The sequence below is a fragment of the Chlorocebus sabaeus genome, chromosome 21, assembly GCF_047675955.1.
Source record: "Chlorocebus sabaeus isolate Y175 chromosome 21, mChlSab1.0.hap1, whole genome shotgun sequence".
Classification (NCBI taxonomy): domain Eukaryota; kingdom Metazoa; phylum Chordata; class Mammalia; order Primates; family Cercopithecidae; genus Chlorocebus; species Chlorocebus sabaeus.
In genome coordinates this window covers 61,871,589-61,885,163 of record NC_132924.1, presented here as the reverse complement: position 1 = coordinate 61,885,163, position 13,575 = coordinate 61,871,589, and the positions used below count along the sequence as shown (strand labels likewise).

General features: G+C 36.3%; 1 protein-coding gene across 3 annotated transcripts in view; it reads left to right on the top strand.

Moving 5' to 3' along the window:
- CDK14 (cyclin dependent kinase 14) overlaps nucleotides 1-13,575 on the top strand; it is a 589,453-nt gene that overhangs the window by 342,501 nt on the left and 233,377 nt on the right. For all 3 annotated transcript variants that reach the window (XM_007982225.3, XM_007982233.3, XM_007982232.3), the window contains one exon: nucleotides 2,358-2,478. In XM_007982225.3, the coding sequence (XP_007980416.1) occupies nucleotides 2,358-2,478 (121 nt within the window). The remainder of the gene's footprint in view (nucleotides 1-2,357; nucleotides 2,479-13,575) is intronic.

Here is a 13,575-nt window from a genome sequence, read left to right as displayed (position 1 = left end):
CATTTTAAGAGACTCAGTCTTAAGCTTTGGAAAGTTAGATATTGAAAGCTACTTTTACTGTTGTTTTGGGACGTTATGTGGCTCATCTGAATAAAATTCGAGTAGTCTTTGGCCTAAGCGTGGGAAAAAAGACAATAATGTAGATAAAGCACTTTTTTCTATTTGTACTTTCCAAAAGTATTTAACCAGTCTAGCAAACTCATATGCAAAGTGAGCATAGTTGATCTGAAATTACATGTGGTTATTTTGATTTATACTACTTCTAGGTTATTTTGTGGTCTTATTTTCCCCTTTAAACCTGAGGACATCGCAATTTTTTTATAACTAGCCTGGTCTGAGCTGTCAATGAAAATCTTCAACTTTTTACATTCTCTCATCCTTCTGGCTTAGCTTTCTGACAACAGGGCCTCAGGAAAACCAAGAGAATCAAGCCCGAATGTTTTTAGCATCCCATTTGACTTGACAACAGCATATGGAACAAGTCAGAACCTATTTCAGGACTTGTGCCTGGCTCTTTAGTCTCCATATGGAACCATAGTCATTGGAGGAACCAACCCTTTTAATGGAGCTACCAAGTTCTGGCCACACTTTATCATCTTGATTGTCCCATGTATTGTTCAATTTTGTGTGAATTAAGGTGGCATAAAACCTTGCAGAGGAAAGAAGGAAGATATTGTTATAGAAATCTGTTATAAAAAATAGTTACTCCATTCATGTGCAGAAAAGTTGGGGACCATGAATGTGTAGGTATGTCTGTGTGTGTGTAATCTGTATATTTTAATATGGAATACTTATAAATATTAACCAATTTATAGTATACCATTGAATTATTATTAAAACTGACTTGTAGAAAAAAATTGGGGCACTGTAACCGTAGCTGAATTAATTAGAAATTCTTTGTCTTACCAGCTGTCTTATTAATTTTAAAATTTACATATAATACTTAAAATGGAATGCTACATTTAATAAATAAGAAAAAGTCATTTCCTTACTACTACATAAAAAATTTTAAATAGAACATTAAAATGAATATGTTATGGTAGGTTCACTGTAAAAATATTTTAAGTGCTACAAACATCGTAACAGTAAATAGCACTTTATTCTTGGACTCGGGAAGGGGAACATCACACACCGGGGCCTATCACGGGGAGGGGGAGTGGGGATTGCATTGGGAGTTATACCTGATGTAAATGACGAGTTGATGGGTGCTGACGAGTTGATGGGTGCAGCACACCAACATGGTACAAGTATACATATGTAACAAACCTGCACATTATGCACATGTACCCTAGAATTTAAAGTATAATAAAAAATAAAATAAAATAAAATAAAATACAAACCAACAGAAAAAAAAATATTCTTGTCACTAATGAATACAGCTAGATGGAAAACTGTCACATAGGGTTTTTTTTCTTTTAAAAAATGACATCTGTAGATTTTGTGATTTTTAAAATAATTGCACATTCATTCCACAAATCTTGGGAAAACACTCAGAAAAAGTTACTAAAAAATATGGATAATCCCATATTCCAGAGGTAACCACTGAAGACATTTAAATGTATTTTCTGCCAAACTTTTTTCTTTTTTTTCTTTTTTAGAGGGAAAAAAACCCCAGACCTGCCAATCTTTATTCTGTGCATGAGTATTTATGGTTATGAGGTCAAATTGCATATACCTTTTCACTTAACACCTTCCCAGTTTAAAAAAATTCTTAAGAGGACATTTTAATTTATCATATATAATGTCATCAATGTATGTACCAGATTTGACTATTCCTTTATATTTATTTAGATGTTTTTTCAAAAGAGCTTCTGCAATAAGCATTTCCTAGTGAGTATTTGACAGAACACTGAAACCACAAGAAATTGTAGGACAATTCTTTGAGGAAAGTGTTATACTCTCATCTTGCAGATTCACGATACGCATTAGAACAATTTAGAAAACTGAGAAGTTTCACAATTTAAGTATTCTTTAACTTTCTAAATCTACTTTTTTCTCAGAGTTATTTGACCAAGGAACCCTTTCTCATAATACTTATAAATCTAAAAAATTCAAGAGACTTCTAAGCTTCTGTGTTATTAATAGTTTATGAATTATTTGTGTACTCTGCTGATATTTTATTAGATTCATGACATCAGTGCTTTATTAGGAAATATAAATGTTTTGATGGTTATTAGCATGTGTTAAAAACAGAAACCACAATATGCTTTCCCCAGCTTTTTATTAACTTTGACATTGCACTCCTGATTCTGTATTAAAAGATCAGGTTTGACCTTTAAAACTGTGAACATTCAAACTTTAATTCCCTTGTTTTGCTAATGCCTGTTAAACTTCTTTATGTTTCATGTAACCCACAGGTCTTGCAAGAGCAAAATCCGTCCCTAGCCACACATACTCCAACGAAGTGGTTACCTTGTGGTACAGACCTCCAGATGTCCTTCTAGGCTCAACAGAATATTCCACCTGCCTTGACATGTGGTGAGAAATGGAAGCTTTACTCTAGCTAATCTATCTGTAGTGCTTGGTGTGGGTCAAGCCTAGACAAACATCCTAACAGTTTGAATGAAGATTAATGGTGCAGGAGTGTTTGCCTGCATGTGGCCATGCTGCTGGATGTTTAAAAACATGATTGGGAATGTTCTCTAATTAGAGTCTCCTTTGCAGATGGTGTGTGGTAATGGTTCTTGATGGACACGGGCAGAGACATTTTTCTAACTGTCAGTATCATGATTTTTCTCTCTAAGAGTCTTAATTTGTGACTATATCTTATAATAAGGGAAGTATATATCTCCAGACAGCAACAGGATTGAAGTAGCAGGGAGTATGTTTAAATTTGCAACAAAGCTCTAATGAGTGGTCTGAAAATTTTGGTGTAACTGTTAGGCACCAATTTGACTCACAGTATGTACCTGAAAACTTCTGACACTAGTTATCCAAAATGAAATAAAATTACTACTTTAAAAAAATATTATATGTTTAATTTTAGGTTTCACTTTCACACATGCTTTAGCAAAGCTTTAAAAATCTATTTTATGAGGTCCAGTGACTGTCAAGATTTAATTCATAATTAGTATTAATGGTAAACTATGCTGAGTTCCCTGTTAAGTGTGAGCCAAATCAAACAATCAAATAAGGGAATAATCTAATTTTTGGCATGAAGGACAGACTGTTGAACATGTCTTTTATTAATAGAAAAATTTCTTTTCTAGACTGACAGTTGTGTCCAAAGTAAAACAATTTACATAGCACATGGCTGTTTTATAATAGGAGTCATCTTCCCTGATTATGTCCCCATATGTAGAATTCCGTGTGTTCATGTAAGTTTATGACCTCAGTAAAACTGCAGTATGTGTTGTTTATCTTATTGTTGTATACTTACTTCAGTCCTCTACCCCCGGTAATCTTCCCTTTTCATAAATTGGCCTGTGATGAGGCCTGGCTTCTTTCCTGATGTTTTTGATCCAAAAATGTTATGGTGAGAAAACAAGTTTCTCATGATCTAGGGCACAGTGCAGATTTTTTTATGTTCCAGCAGCCCTCCCTAGGAATGAGACTTGGGGATTTCTAAAGCCACTGAGGATACCTGCAACATTTTGTGTACATGAGAACACATTTATTTTTATTGAAGTGTAGCTCAAAAGCTTTCAATAGAGCTACAAAAAAATCAGACAATCATACAGCTTAAGATCTGTTGTCATAAATTTTGTAATGCGTTATACTAAATCTAATAGCATTTTAGTGATATTCTAAACCACTGAGAATAAAGATGATCATCTGTCATTAAGGGGCTGAGCTAATCTTTATTTTATCACACTTCCTGGCTTTTTTGGGGGGACGGTTGTTTACACAGTTGTATTTTTTTTCCCAACACAGGGATTTGGGTAAAACAGATATTTAGATAATTAGTGTAATGGCAGAAAAAGTTGAAAATAAAGGCCAATGAATGAATGAGGATATTACTTTCTTATCCCTTTCCTACTTCCTGACTTATAGTTGGCTATGCAAATAGTGATTACTTAAGATTCTTGTGTTATGGGACTTTTTCTCTATTTTTGGGGTATAGAAATTCTAGGTTGTCTTTCAGTGAGGTCAGTTAGGGACTCTGCTAGTAAAACATTGGTTGGAAACATCTGTGTCTTGGAGCCAGTTTTGTGTTAGTTGCTTGGCGGTTCAGTTAAGACTCTACCCTCAAGAACATTTTTTTACATACTAGTGGCTAATGTTTCCCAAACCTTTAAAATCACCAAGAACCAAATGGACTGTGACATAATATGTGTGTTTCTGAGGTGTAGCTCAGTATTTGATTTCCAGCGTGTGTCACTTTTTCTTCCACGTGTGTGTGTTCATTCTCTCAAGGAAGACAGTTTGGACACTTTCTGCCAGTTTGCTTTGAACAGAGACATAATGGAAGCACAAGAAGACGACTTTTATTTAAGTGGAAAGGAGGAAAACTGATAGAAAATAGTAGACCCCAAATGCCCTTTTGTCTATATGCCAAGATTATTCATCACCAGAACTAAATAGCAAATGTGTTATGTCTGAATAGCTTCCCATGCTTACCGGCTCTTCACTTACAAGCCTTAAAATCTGTGTTATATCTATGGTACACCTGCCTGTCTGAATCTGATTTCATTTCAAGCCATTTTCTAAAAGCTGTCTTGTTATTATCCTATAAGTCAAATAAAATGTATGTTTCCAGTTAGAAGTTCACAGGCACTGATTGCTGCATAATCGATGACATCGATGGTGGGTTTTCAGAGAACTAGAAATGGGACTATAATTGAGTCATGGCTCAGCTGTAGCAAAGAGAAGTGCAAATATTAACCCATGGAGAATAGCAGGGAGGCAGGTGGCAGTAGTTTCAGGCCTTTTTACAGTTCATTTATCAGCATGGGGCAGTAAGGTCGTAACTAAAAACTAACGATCCCTATACAGTGTTACATTTTCCAGTTTTCTCTTTAAATAGCCACAGGAAATAAAAATATTAATGAAGACACATATGCATTATCATTTGCCAGCAAGTGATGGAAATCAGAGGTGGCCGTGTTACGATTTCCTCCTCCAGGTCTCCAACACTTGCAATAAACAAACAACCCTGTGTGATTTGGGAACTCATCAAGATAGCTAGTTTTTGATGCTTTTATCAATATGGATAGTTTCTGATACTTCTGTCTCCCTCTGTAAAGGAAATTTTAAGCAGAGGAATCAAACTGAACATTTCCTCTGTATAACTTCTCTTAATTTTTGGATTTATAACTCTGTGAAAGTCAAGGCATAGGAAATCATTGCTAAGCTTTTCTAAACCAAAAAGGCTTACTAAGTTCTGAAAGCTACATTAAGAGAAGTGCAGATGTAACAAGCAGCTTCTCTGTGTAGTTCTTCCCTTGCTAGGAAGCTCTGCTCAGTTGAGGTCATTGTTCCAAATAAACTGTATATTCCTCTATAGAAGTTCATAAATATGTTTAGAGCTGCATTTATTTTTTGAAAGCAGAAAAGCAGAAGGTCACTTGGGATTATTTTAAGGGCTTAATTTTTAAAATAGGGTGACTAAGTCATTTTCTGCTAATAAATGATTATCTCATCAAGACCACAGTGCTTTGGGGGTGGGTAAAATATATAGTAGCACTACCCTGAGGTATCAACTACAGTACTCCCCAACACCCCAACAGTATATGAAGAATGATAGCATGACAGTCTCTTCCTTTCATCATCTTTTAAAAAGCTAATTAACATATTAACTATGCTTGTCAAAATGCAGGGCAAGTCATTTATAAATAAGCCTGTCAAATGTAATGAGATTGCATATTAAATCATCCATTTCTCTATTACATCTCTGATTTAAGATTAAAATTAATTAATTTAACATTGTAGCAGCTGGGTGGTTAGAAAAAATTTCCATACCACTCTTGATATATAGAAAAATGTCCACATCAAAATTGATTTTGCATATATTAGAAAAGAAATTGCCTGTTTATTAAGTATTAAAAGGCCATTTAGCTTTGCTTTTTTATTAAATAAGCCTAATCACCATACATACTGGCAATATACAAAATTCTGCCATCCTCTTTAATGATCTTTCTTGAACCAAGGAAGTGTATATAATAAAATAATGTTTCTTAGGATTTAGGTTTATTTACTAATGTTTTAAGGTAAAGAATCACAAATTAGCTCTAGCATAGCCCCTACTCTGAAAATCAGTTTGTTCTATATGAGGTCCTGTGGTTTGATTTGAGACTTGAGTAATAATAATAGTAACAACAATAGGTACTTCTATTGAACACAAACTGTATTCTGAGCCCTGTTATGCATTTTAATTACTTACCTATTTTACTATGATACAGTTTGAGAAAACCAAACCCAGAGAGACTAAATAATATGGGTAAGGTCATGCAGTTAGTAAATAGAGTACACATTCAAACTCAAGGATAACCTACTCAAAGCCCTTTCTTTTTACAAGATACTACATAATCTCTTAAGATGATTTGTTTACAAATTGATCTTTATTTTACCACTAGAGCAACTCCAAAACACAAATACAGCGAAACATAGATTTTATAATTTAGGTTATATTCTGAGTCATGTCCTTTGTATAGCTCAAATATAGTGGGTGTCTTTCACTGTCTCTCAACAGCTTGTGGACTCTTTTTCTCTCCTGCCATCAACTTTTTAAGACATTTTACTATATAGTTTTATGCAAGGAAGAGGTTTTTTTTTTTTAATAAACTACAACAGGAATCATTGGATTGAATACATTTTCACAAGACTAGTACTTATGCTGGCATGTATTAATATTTTCCCAATTCCTAGCCATTACTCATTTATTAATTTTGCTAAAATGAATGAGTTCATTTTAAACCGAAGGATAGTAAGAATGAGAATTTGAGTTCATGAGTTATACTGAATCATCTATCTCTCAGCACTGTTTGTACTATTTCTAATTAATCAGGTCGTAAGAGGAAGGAGCATATGAATTAGTTACTGTAAAATGTAACACCTCTTTAAGAGTTCTTGAGAACTGCTCAAATAATGCATGATCCAAGTGACTTGTTGGTGTAGCCACCGAAATGCAATACAACATAACAAAAGAACTGGGGACAGTCAGAAGGACATCCGGGAGATTGAAGCTGATCTCATGGTGGTAGCCATGGTTTCTAAGCCTACTCGCACTACGGAAGTCCCTTAAAATTAGAATGACCCTATAGTTTATTATTATACCAGTACACCATTGAGAGTTAATAATTCTGCCGGGATAATAGGTGTAAAACAGAGATAACTGACATGTGGTCACCTTTCTCATAGTGCACTAGAGCAATAATTTGCTAAATACTACTAAACAGAAGAGACTTAACACATTCAAGTATTTAATTCACACTAAAGACTGCTGACTACAAACTCAAATTCCTTGCAACAAACTTAATGTTACATTGCCTAATACAAATTATCTCTGTAAGTACAGTTCTCTTATATTAGGTTATTGTGGCATTTTAGAGTGGCTACCAAAGTGCCAAATTTAGTGATAGCTTTGGGATGCTGAAAGGAAGCACCTCTATTTTTCTGTCAAAAATCTACTGTGGGGCTGGGCATGATGGCTTACAACTGTAATACCAGCACTTGGGGAGGCCGAGGCAGGTGGATCACCGGAGAGCAGGAGTTCAAGACCAGCCCCACCAACATGGTAAAACTGCATCTCTACTAAAAATACAAAATTAGCTGGGCATGGTGGCACGTGCCTGTAATCCCAGCTACTTGGGAGACTGAGACAGAAGAATCTCTTGAACCCGGAAGGCAGAGGTTACAGTGAACCAAGATTGTACCATTGCACTCCAGCCTGAGCGACAGAGTGAGACTCCGTCTCCAAAAAAAAAAGTCCAGTGTGGTTATAGTTTTTATATGCCATTTTTGTTTATTGGTGTATATGTTTGTGAGAGAAAGAGTATATGTGTGTGCATATGTTTGGTCATTTATTGTCAATAAATTAGATGAATGATAATATGTAAAATGAGGCGTTGATCTACCAAATCTCTTTAAGAACAAATAAAAATTTCCCCATTTTAAATCAACATTTGCACAATAATTGGCTATCCACAAACTGGTTTTTGGGTGATTTTTAAATAGCCAATCACAGAGACTCAGTTTCATGACATTATTATAACCCTTGGTGTACTCAGCTGCCTCACTGGTTTGTGAGAATAACAAGAGATGGTTACATGTAAAATTTTTTAAGAAATATAAAATGTTGAGAATAGTGTTCTTATCAACTCTTAGAATGTCAATCAGCCAAGCTAAAAATACTGCATTTCTATTGGGGTGTAGCATCCAAGGGTGCTATGGGATATATAAAAGCTGCTCTATTTGGTTTTAGGGAAATTAACACACTATCTATGTCTTGAGAATCAAAAATAATTTTTGGGCCAGGATATTCTCATCTTGAGAGAGAGAGAGAGACAGAGAGTGTGTGTGTGTGTGTGTGTGTGTGTGTCTGTCTGTCTGTGTCTGTGTCTGTGTGTCTGTGTGTTTTAATTTAGAAATATGTAGTCAGGAGTGTTGGCCTACACCTGTAATCCCAGCACTTTGGGGGCCAACGTGGGAGGATGGCATGAGGCTAGGCATTTGAGACCAGCCTGGGCAACATGCTGAGATCCCATCTCAGCAAAATATAAAAATTCTGTTAGCATGGTAGAGGGTGCCTGTAGTCCCATAGGAGGCTGACGTGGGAAGACGACTTGAGCCCTGGATTTCAAGGCTGCAGTGAGCTATGATCACACCACTGCACTCCAGCCTGGCCCCAAGAGTGAGACCTACAAAAATGGGAATATTGAGGAAGGTGATGGAAGACAAAGGTTTTTGTTTGTTTGTTTGTTTTTGTTTTGAGATGGAGTCTCGCTCGGTCACCCAGACTGGAGTGCAATGGCACGATCTCAGCTCACTGCAACCTTCGCCTCCCAGGTTCGAGAGATTCTCCTGCCTCAGCCTCCTGAGTAGCTGGGATTACAGGCGCCCACTACCATGCCCAGCTAATTTTTGTATTTTTAGTAGAGATAGAGTTTCACCATGTTGTTCAGGCTGGTCTCGAACTCCTGACCTTGAGATCCACCCGCCTGGGCCTCCCAAAGTGCTGGAATTACAGGCATGAGCCACCGCGCCCGGCCGACAACGGTTTTTAAAGGAAAATGAGAAGAATTACATAATTTTTTATGATAATTATCCTTGACTACAAAGATCAGTAACAAGGGTGGTGGCATCTGACATTGGGCAGGCAGATGTCTTCATAGAAGTATTTGTGTGTGTGTGTAATTTTGCAGTGGCCTTTGTGCCAGGCTGTGTTTTTTGCAGCCTTTTGTGATAGTTTTCATTCATGAAAACCCTTCCTTCGTGTCCTTCCCCAGCTCTGTTTTTCAGGGGTTTTAACACAAGTGACCCCATTTTGATTATGACAACTTTCACAAAATGTAACTAGTAGTGTTTTGCTATGTAAAGGAGAGGCATTGTTATAGTAGAAAGCACATTGAAAACCTAGGTTAGCTTCCCTCTGCCACTTCTTAGCTGTGTGATTTTAGTTGAACAGATTCCTTAGCTACTCCTAGCTTCGGTTTCTGAACCAGAAAACTGTAACAATAAAACCTATTGCAAGTATAACCCATAACTAATATATACCACAACAATAACAATAGAAAAACAGTGATCTTCTGCCTCATCCATACCCACCCTTTAATCCTATTTTCCAGAAGCAACTACTTTTAACTCTGTTTGCTTTTAATTATTTTTTATTTATTTTTACTTTTAACTCTTTTAGGCATAGTACTTTACTTCTGTCTGTCTTAAATTGCTTATATTGCTATTCATTGATTTACTATTTTCGACACCGTCTACTAAGTAGGTATTATGGTAGATGAGGATTTAACTTGCTTCTGTCAACCTTCATTATACTAATTTATAATCTATATCTCATCTTAGAACATTTATAAATATTATTCATGCTTAAAGTCAAGTAGTATTTATGATTATATATTTTCTTGTATAACCTTTTGCTTTTCCTGGACTTAATAACTGTCTGTGATTCTTATTAGTTGTCTTTGCTTTTATGGCTAATTGTGAAGAATTTGTCAATTACCTATGAAAACGTATTTTTCAGATTCTCAGACACAACAGCAGATCTGTCAGTTCCATTTACTTTTTTTACATCTCCTTTCCTCAACCATTTTCTTGAAACTTTCCTCTCTCGGCTTTCTGATTTCTTGCCTTAGCACAATGTAGCACTTCTTATCTCAGACTTCATTTGCTCCCCCACTCATCCCCATCCCCACTTTGTCTCTGCATGGTGTTGTAGGTCCTAAGCCGGTTATTCTCTGTTCTCTTCCCAGTCTGTTCCCCACCGTCTTCTGTCCTGCCCTGTGTCTTACTTGGCTGACCCCTAGGGAATTGCCTCCTTTGAGCTGCCATCACTTACTGGTTTCCAGCTGGGTTCAGGCAAAAACAAGTGGGAGGAGAGAGTGACTGTATATGTTTCCCTAATTCTTCCCCATGTTAGACCATGTTTCTGGAAATGACTAACTACAACTTCTTCGGGGACACTTCTCTCCCATGGCTCTAGCTGTCAGTACACACTAATAACACTTAGTTATTAGTTGGAGAGGGAGTCATGGATTCCTGCTGTTGCTAGACTCGGAGTATTTCAGTATGTCTTATTGGTTCTCTTATAGCTCTATTTGTAGTCACTTCTGGGTTGGATCCATTTTCCTTCTGGAGTGTCACTGACTGCAGATTCCCTTTATCTGGATTCCATGTCTTCCTCCTTTAGGTGCATTAGAAGAATGCATACATTAGAGATACAGTTTTCAAATTCTTAGTATTTTGAAAATGCCTTTATTCTGCTTTCACAAATGATTGATATTTGGCTAAGTGTATATCATTAATGATAATGTATAACTTGAATACTAACTTTTTCCTCAGAATTTTCAGTACATTATTTTATTTCCCTAGAGCTTCTGGTATTGCTACTGAGAAGTGTGATTCCATTCTCGATCATTTGTGTGCCCCCTCATACTTCCTCTCTGGAGGGAATTAGGTTCTTCTCTCTATCCCTGGTATTCCAGAATTTCATGATGATATTGCTTTGGTAGTGTCTTTTTCTATTGGTGCTGGGTAAGTTTCCTTCAAGATAAAGACTAATGTGTTCTAGTTCTTAGAAAACTTCTTGAATTTCTTTTAAAAAAATGATTTCTTCCATCCTCTCTGTCTTCACTTTCTAGAAAATTTGTATTACTTTGATATTGGAGCTCCTTTCTTAATCGTCTATTTTCTAAAGTCTTTTATATAACTTTTTACCTTACAAACCTTCTATTTTTAAAAAAACATTCAGCTTCCATATATAAAATTGTTCTTGCTTCCTTTCCTTCTGATCTCTATTTCTTAAACACGGGTATGGGGACATTTTTTTTTTTTTTTTTTTTGCTTTTCATTTACTTTTGTAAATTAAGCACTATAAATCTATACACTTAGAAGGGCCCAATTAACCAGTCAGTTCATTGTGTATTGTTCAGGCAAAGAGCTAAACTTCTGTTTGGGAGGTCCTCAGATGTCAGTATCTTAAGGCTTATTCTTTGTTCCTCTTCACATGCTGATTACAGGCAGCTGACATCCTCAAAGCAGAGTGGAAAGGGGAGCTGATGGTCACATACATCAGTAAACGCATTTTTCACTTGATTTCCCTTATTTTCAGCTCAGTGCCTCGCCCTGCTCTCTACTGCAACTTTTGTCTTCAATTTGAGGCCTCCTGGGTTTAATGTCATGTACCCTGCTGGTGTGTGTTTAGGGTGAGATAAGAGATAGTCAGAGAAGACCTATGAGGCAAAAGTTTGCTCTTCATACAGATTTTCATTTCTCCCCTCTGTCTCCAGCTGTCAGACTCAGCTTCACACTTTTTTCATACTGAACTTTTTCCAAGTTGCTGTAGGTAAATAATCTGACTATAACTTGAAGCTGTAACTGCCTGTGGTCTGCCTAGATTGTCATGTCTTCATCTACATCTTCTCAAAACAGGTTACCTCTCATGGACTTGTGCCTTCTCCTAGAGTTCTTTTAACCTTGTTTAAAATTTATTTCCTAACTGACACTTTGGTAACTTTGGAGAAGACAAATGCAGCCATGTTAGTGGGTGCTGCTTGAGGGCAAGAACCAGGTCTTTCTCACCTTGAATGTCTTCATATTATGTAAGGTTGTCCAGAAGGGGTGAAAAGAGGGAAGGAGGGAGGTGGGAGGGAAGGGAGAGGGGTAGGGAGAGAGGGAGGGAATGAGGGAGGGAGGGAGGGAGGGAGGGAGGAAGGAAGGAAGGAAGGAAAAGGAAAGGACAGGAAAGGAAGGCAGGCTGCTCATATTGTATAAGGAGGGAATTAGGTTCATATTGTATAAGGATCTTTGTGGGAAGGGAGCTGCCCTAATTCCAGAGGTGTCCAGACAGGGAGATCTGTGCACGTTTTACCACATGCCTTGCTTTTGTTGATTATTTAATATTGGTGACTTTAACTGTGCACATTGACTACTAAGGGTCTTTGCCATGTAGACATTTGTGATTTTCCTGGGGCACACATTTAACTTGCCTATGCTGATGAGTGGGAGCCGATTAAATAGCATAATGCAGGCAGGAAATTCATGACTGCTGGCATCTTAGTGTGGTGGTGGTTTATAATCCCTACCATTTAACTCTTAGTGAAATAACAAATTTATGAAAACCAACCTGAAAAGAAAGCCATTTACTGGTTGATGAGAAAGTGATGCAAGTTAATAAAATGTGAGGTCATAATTCTTAAAGAGATAATAATTTTACATGAGTGCATTACAGAAAGTAGTTCTTTGGATCTGTGGGCTGTATGAATCCAAAAAAAAGCTTACTGTTAAAAACCAGCAAAAGTAGTGAAGCATTTTCAACAAGTGTTTAGGCAATAGAAAATTTCTAATTCAGTGAAGGTGAAAAAGTGGATCATTAACTTGTATGCACAGGAAAGACATGATTGAATGGAAATGTGATTGGAGAGAAACTAGGAGCCTCTATAAATGTCATTGTGTGACAATAGTTACTAAAGATGCCTACTAGAATGTTACTAGGATGTCTACTTCATATTGCTTATTGAAGGATGGAAATGGAGAATTCTGTGCTTGTTATTACAATTGTGAGTTAATTCCTCAGTACTGCATTACCTGGAGTGTATTTTAATTAAGAATCCCATTTTCGTTTGCTCGTATTTTGCTGTATGAATTACTTAAATGTTCTGGTGGGTTTCTTAATTTTAGATGCTATATTATGTAATTGATAAACTTAGATATTTGTGGATCTTTTAAAAAATTTATTCTTCAAATGTTGTATCCTTAGATTCCTGTTGGTAGATGTCATTAAAAAAAAAAAAAAAAAAAGAAAAGAAATAAAGCAATAGTTGAAAAAGAACTAAACTTGAATTCAACTAAAACAACCTATCAGTGTCCAAGAAACAGCCTGCTAAATTTCATTAAAAATAAAACAAAACGTATTCATAGTATGTGACAGTCACTTAGTAATTACTAATGACTGAATCCGAGTAGCTT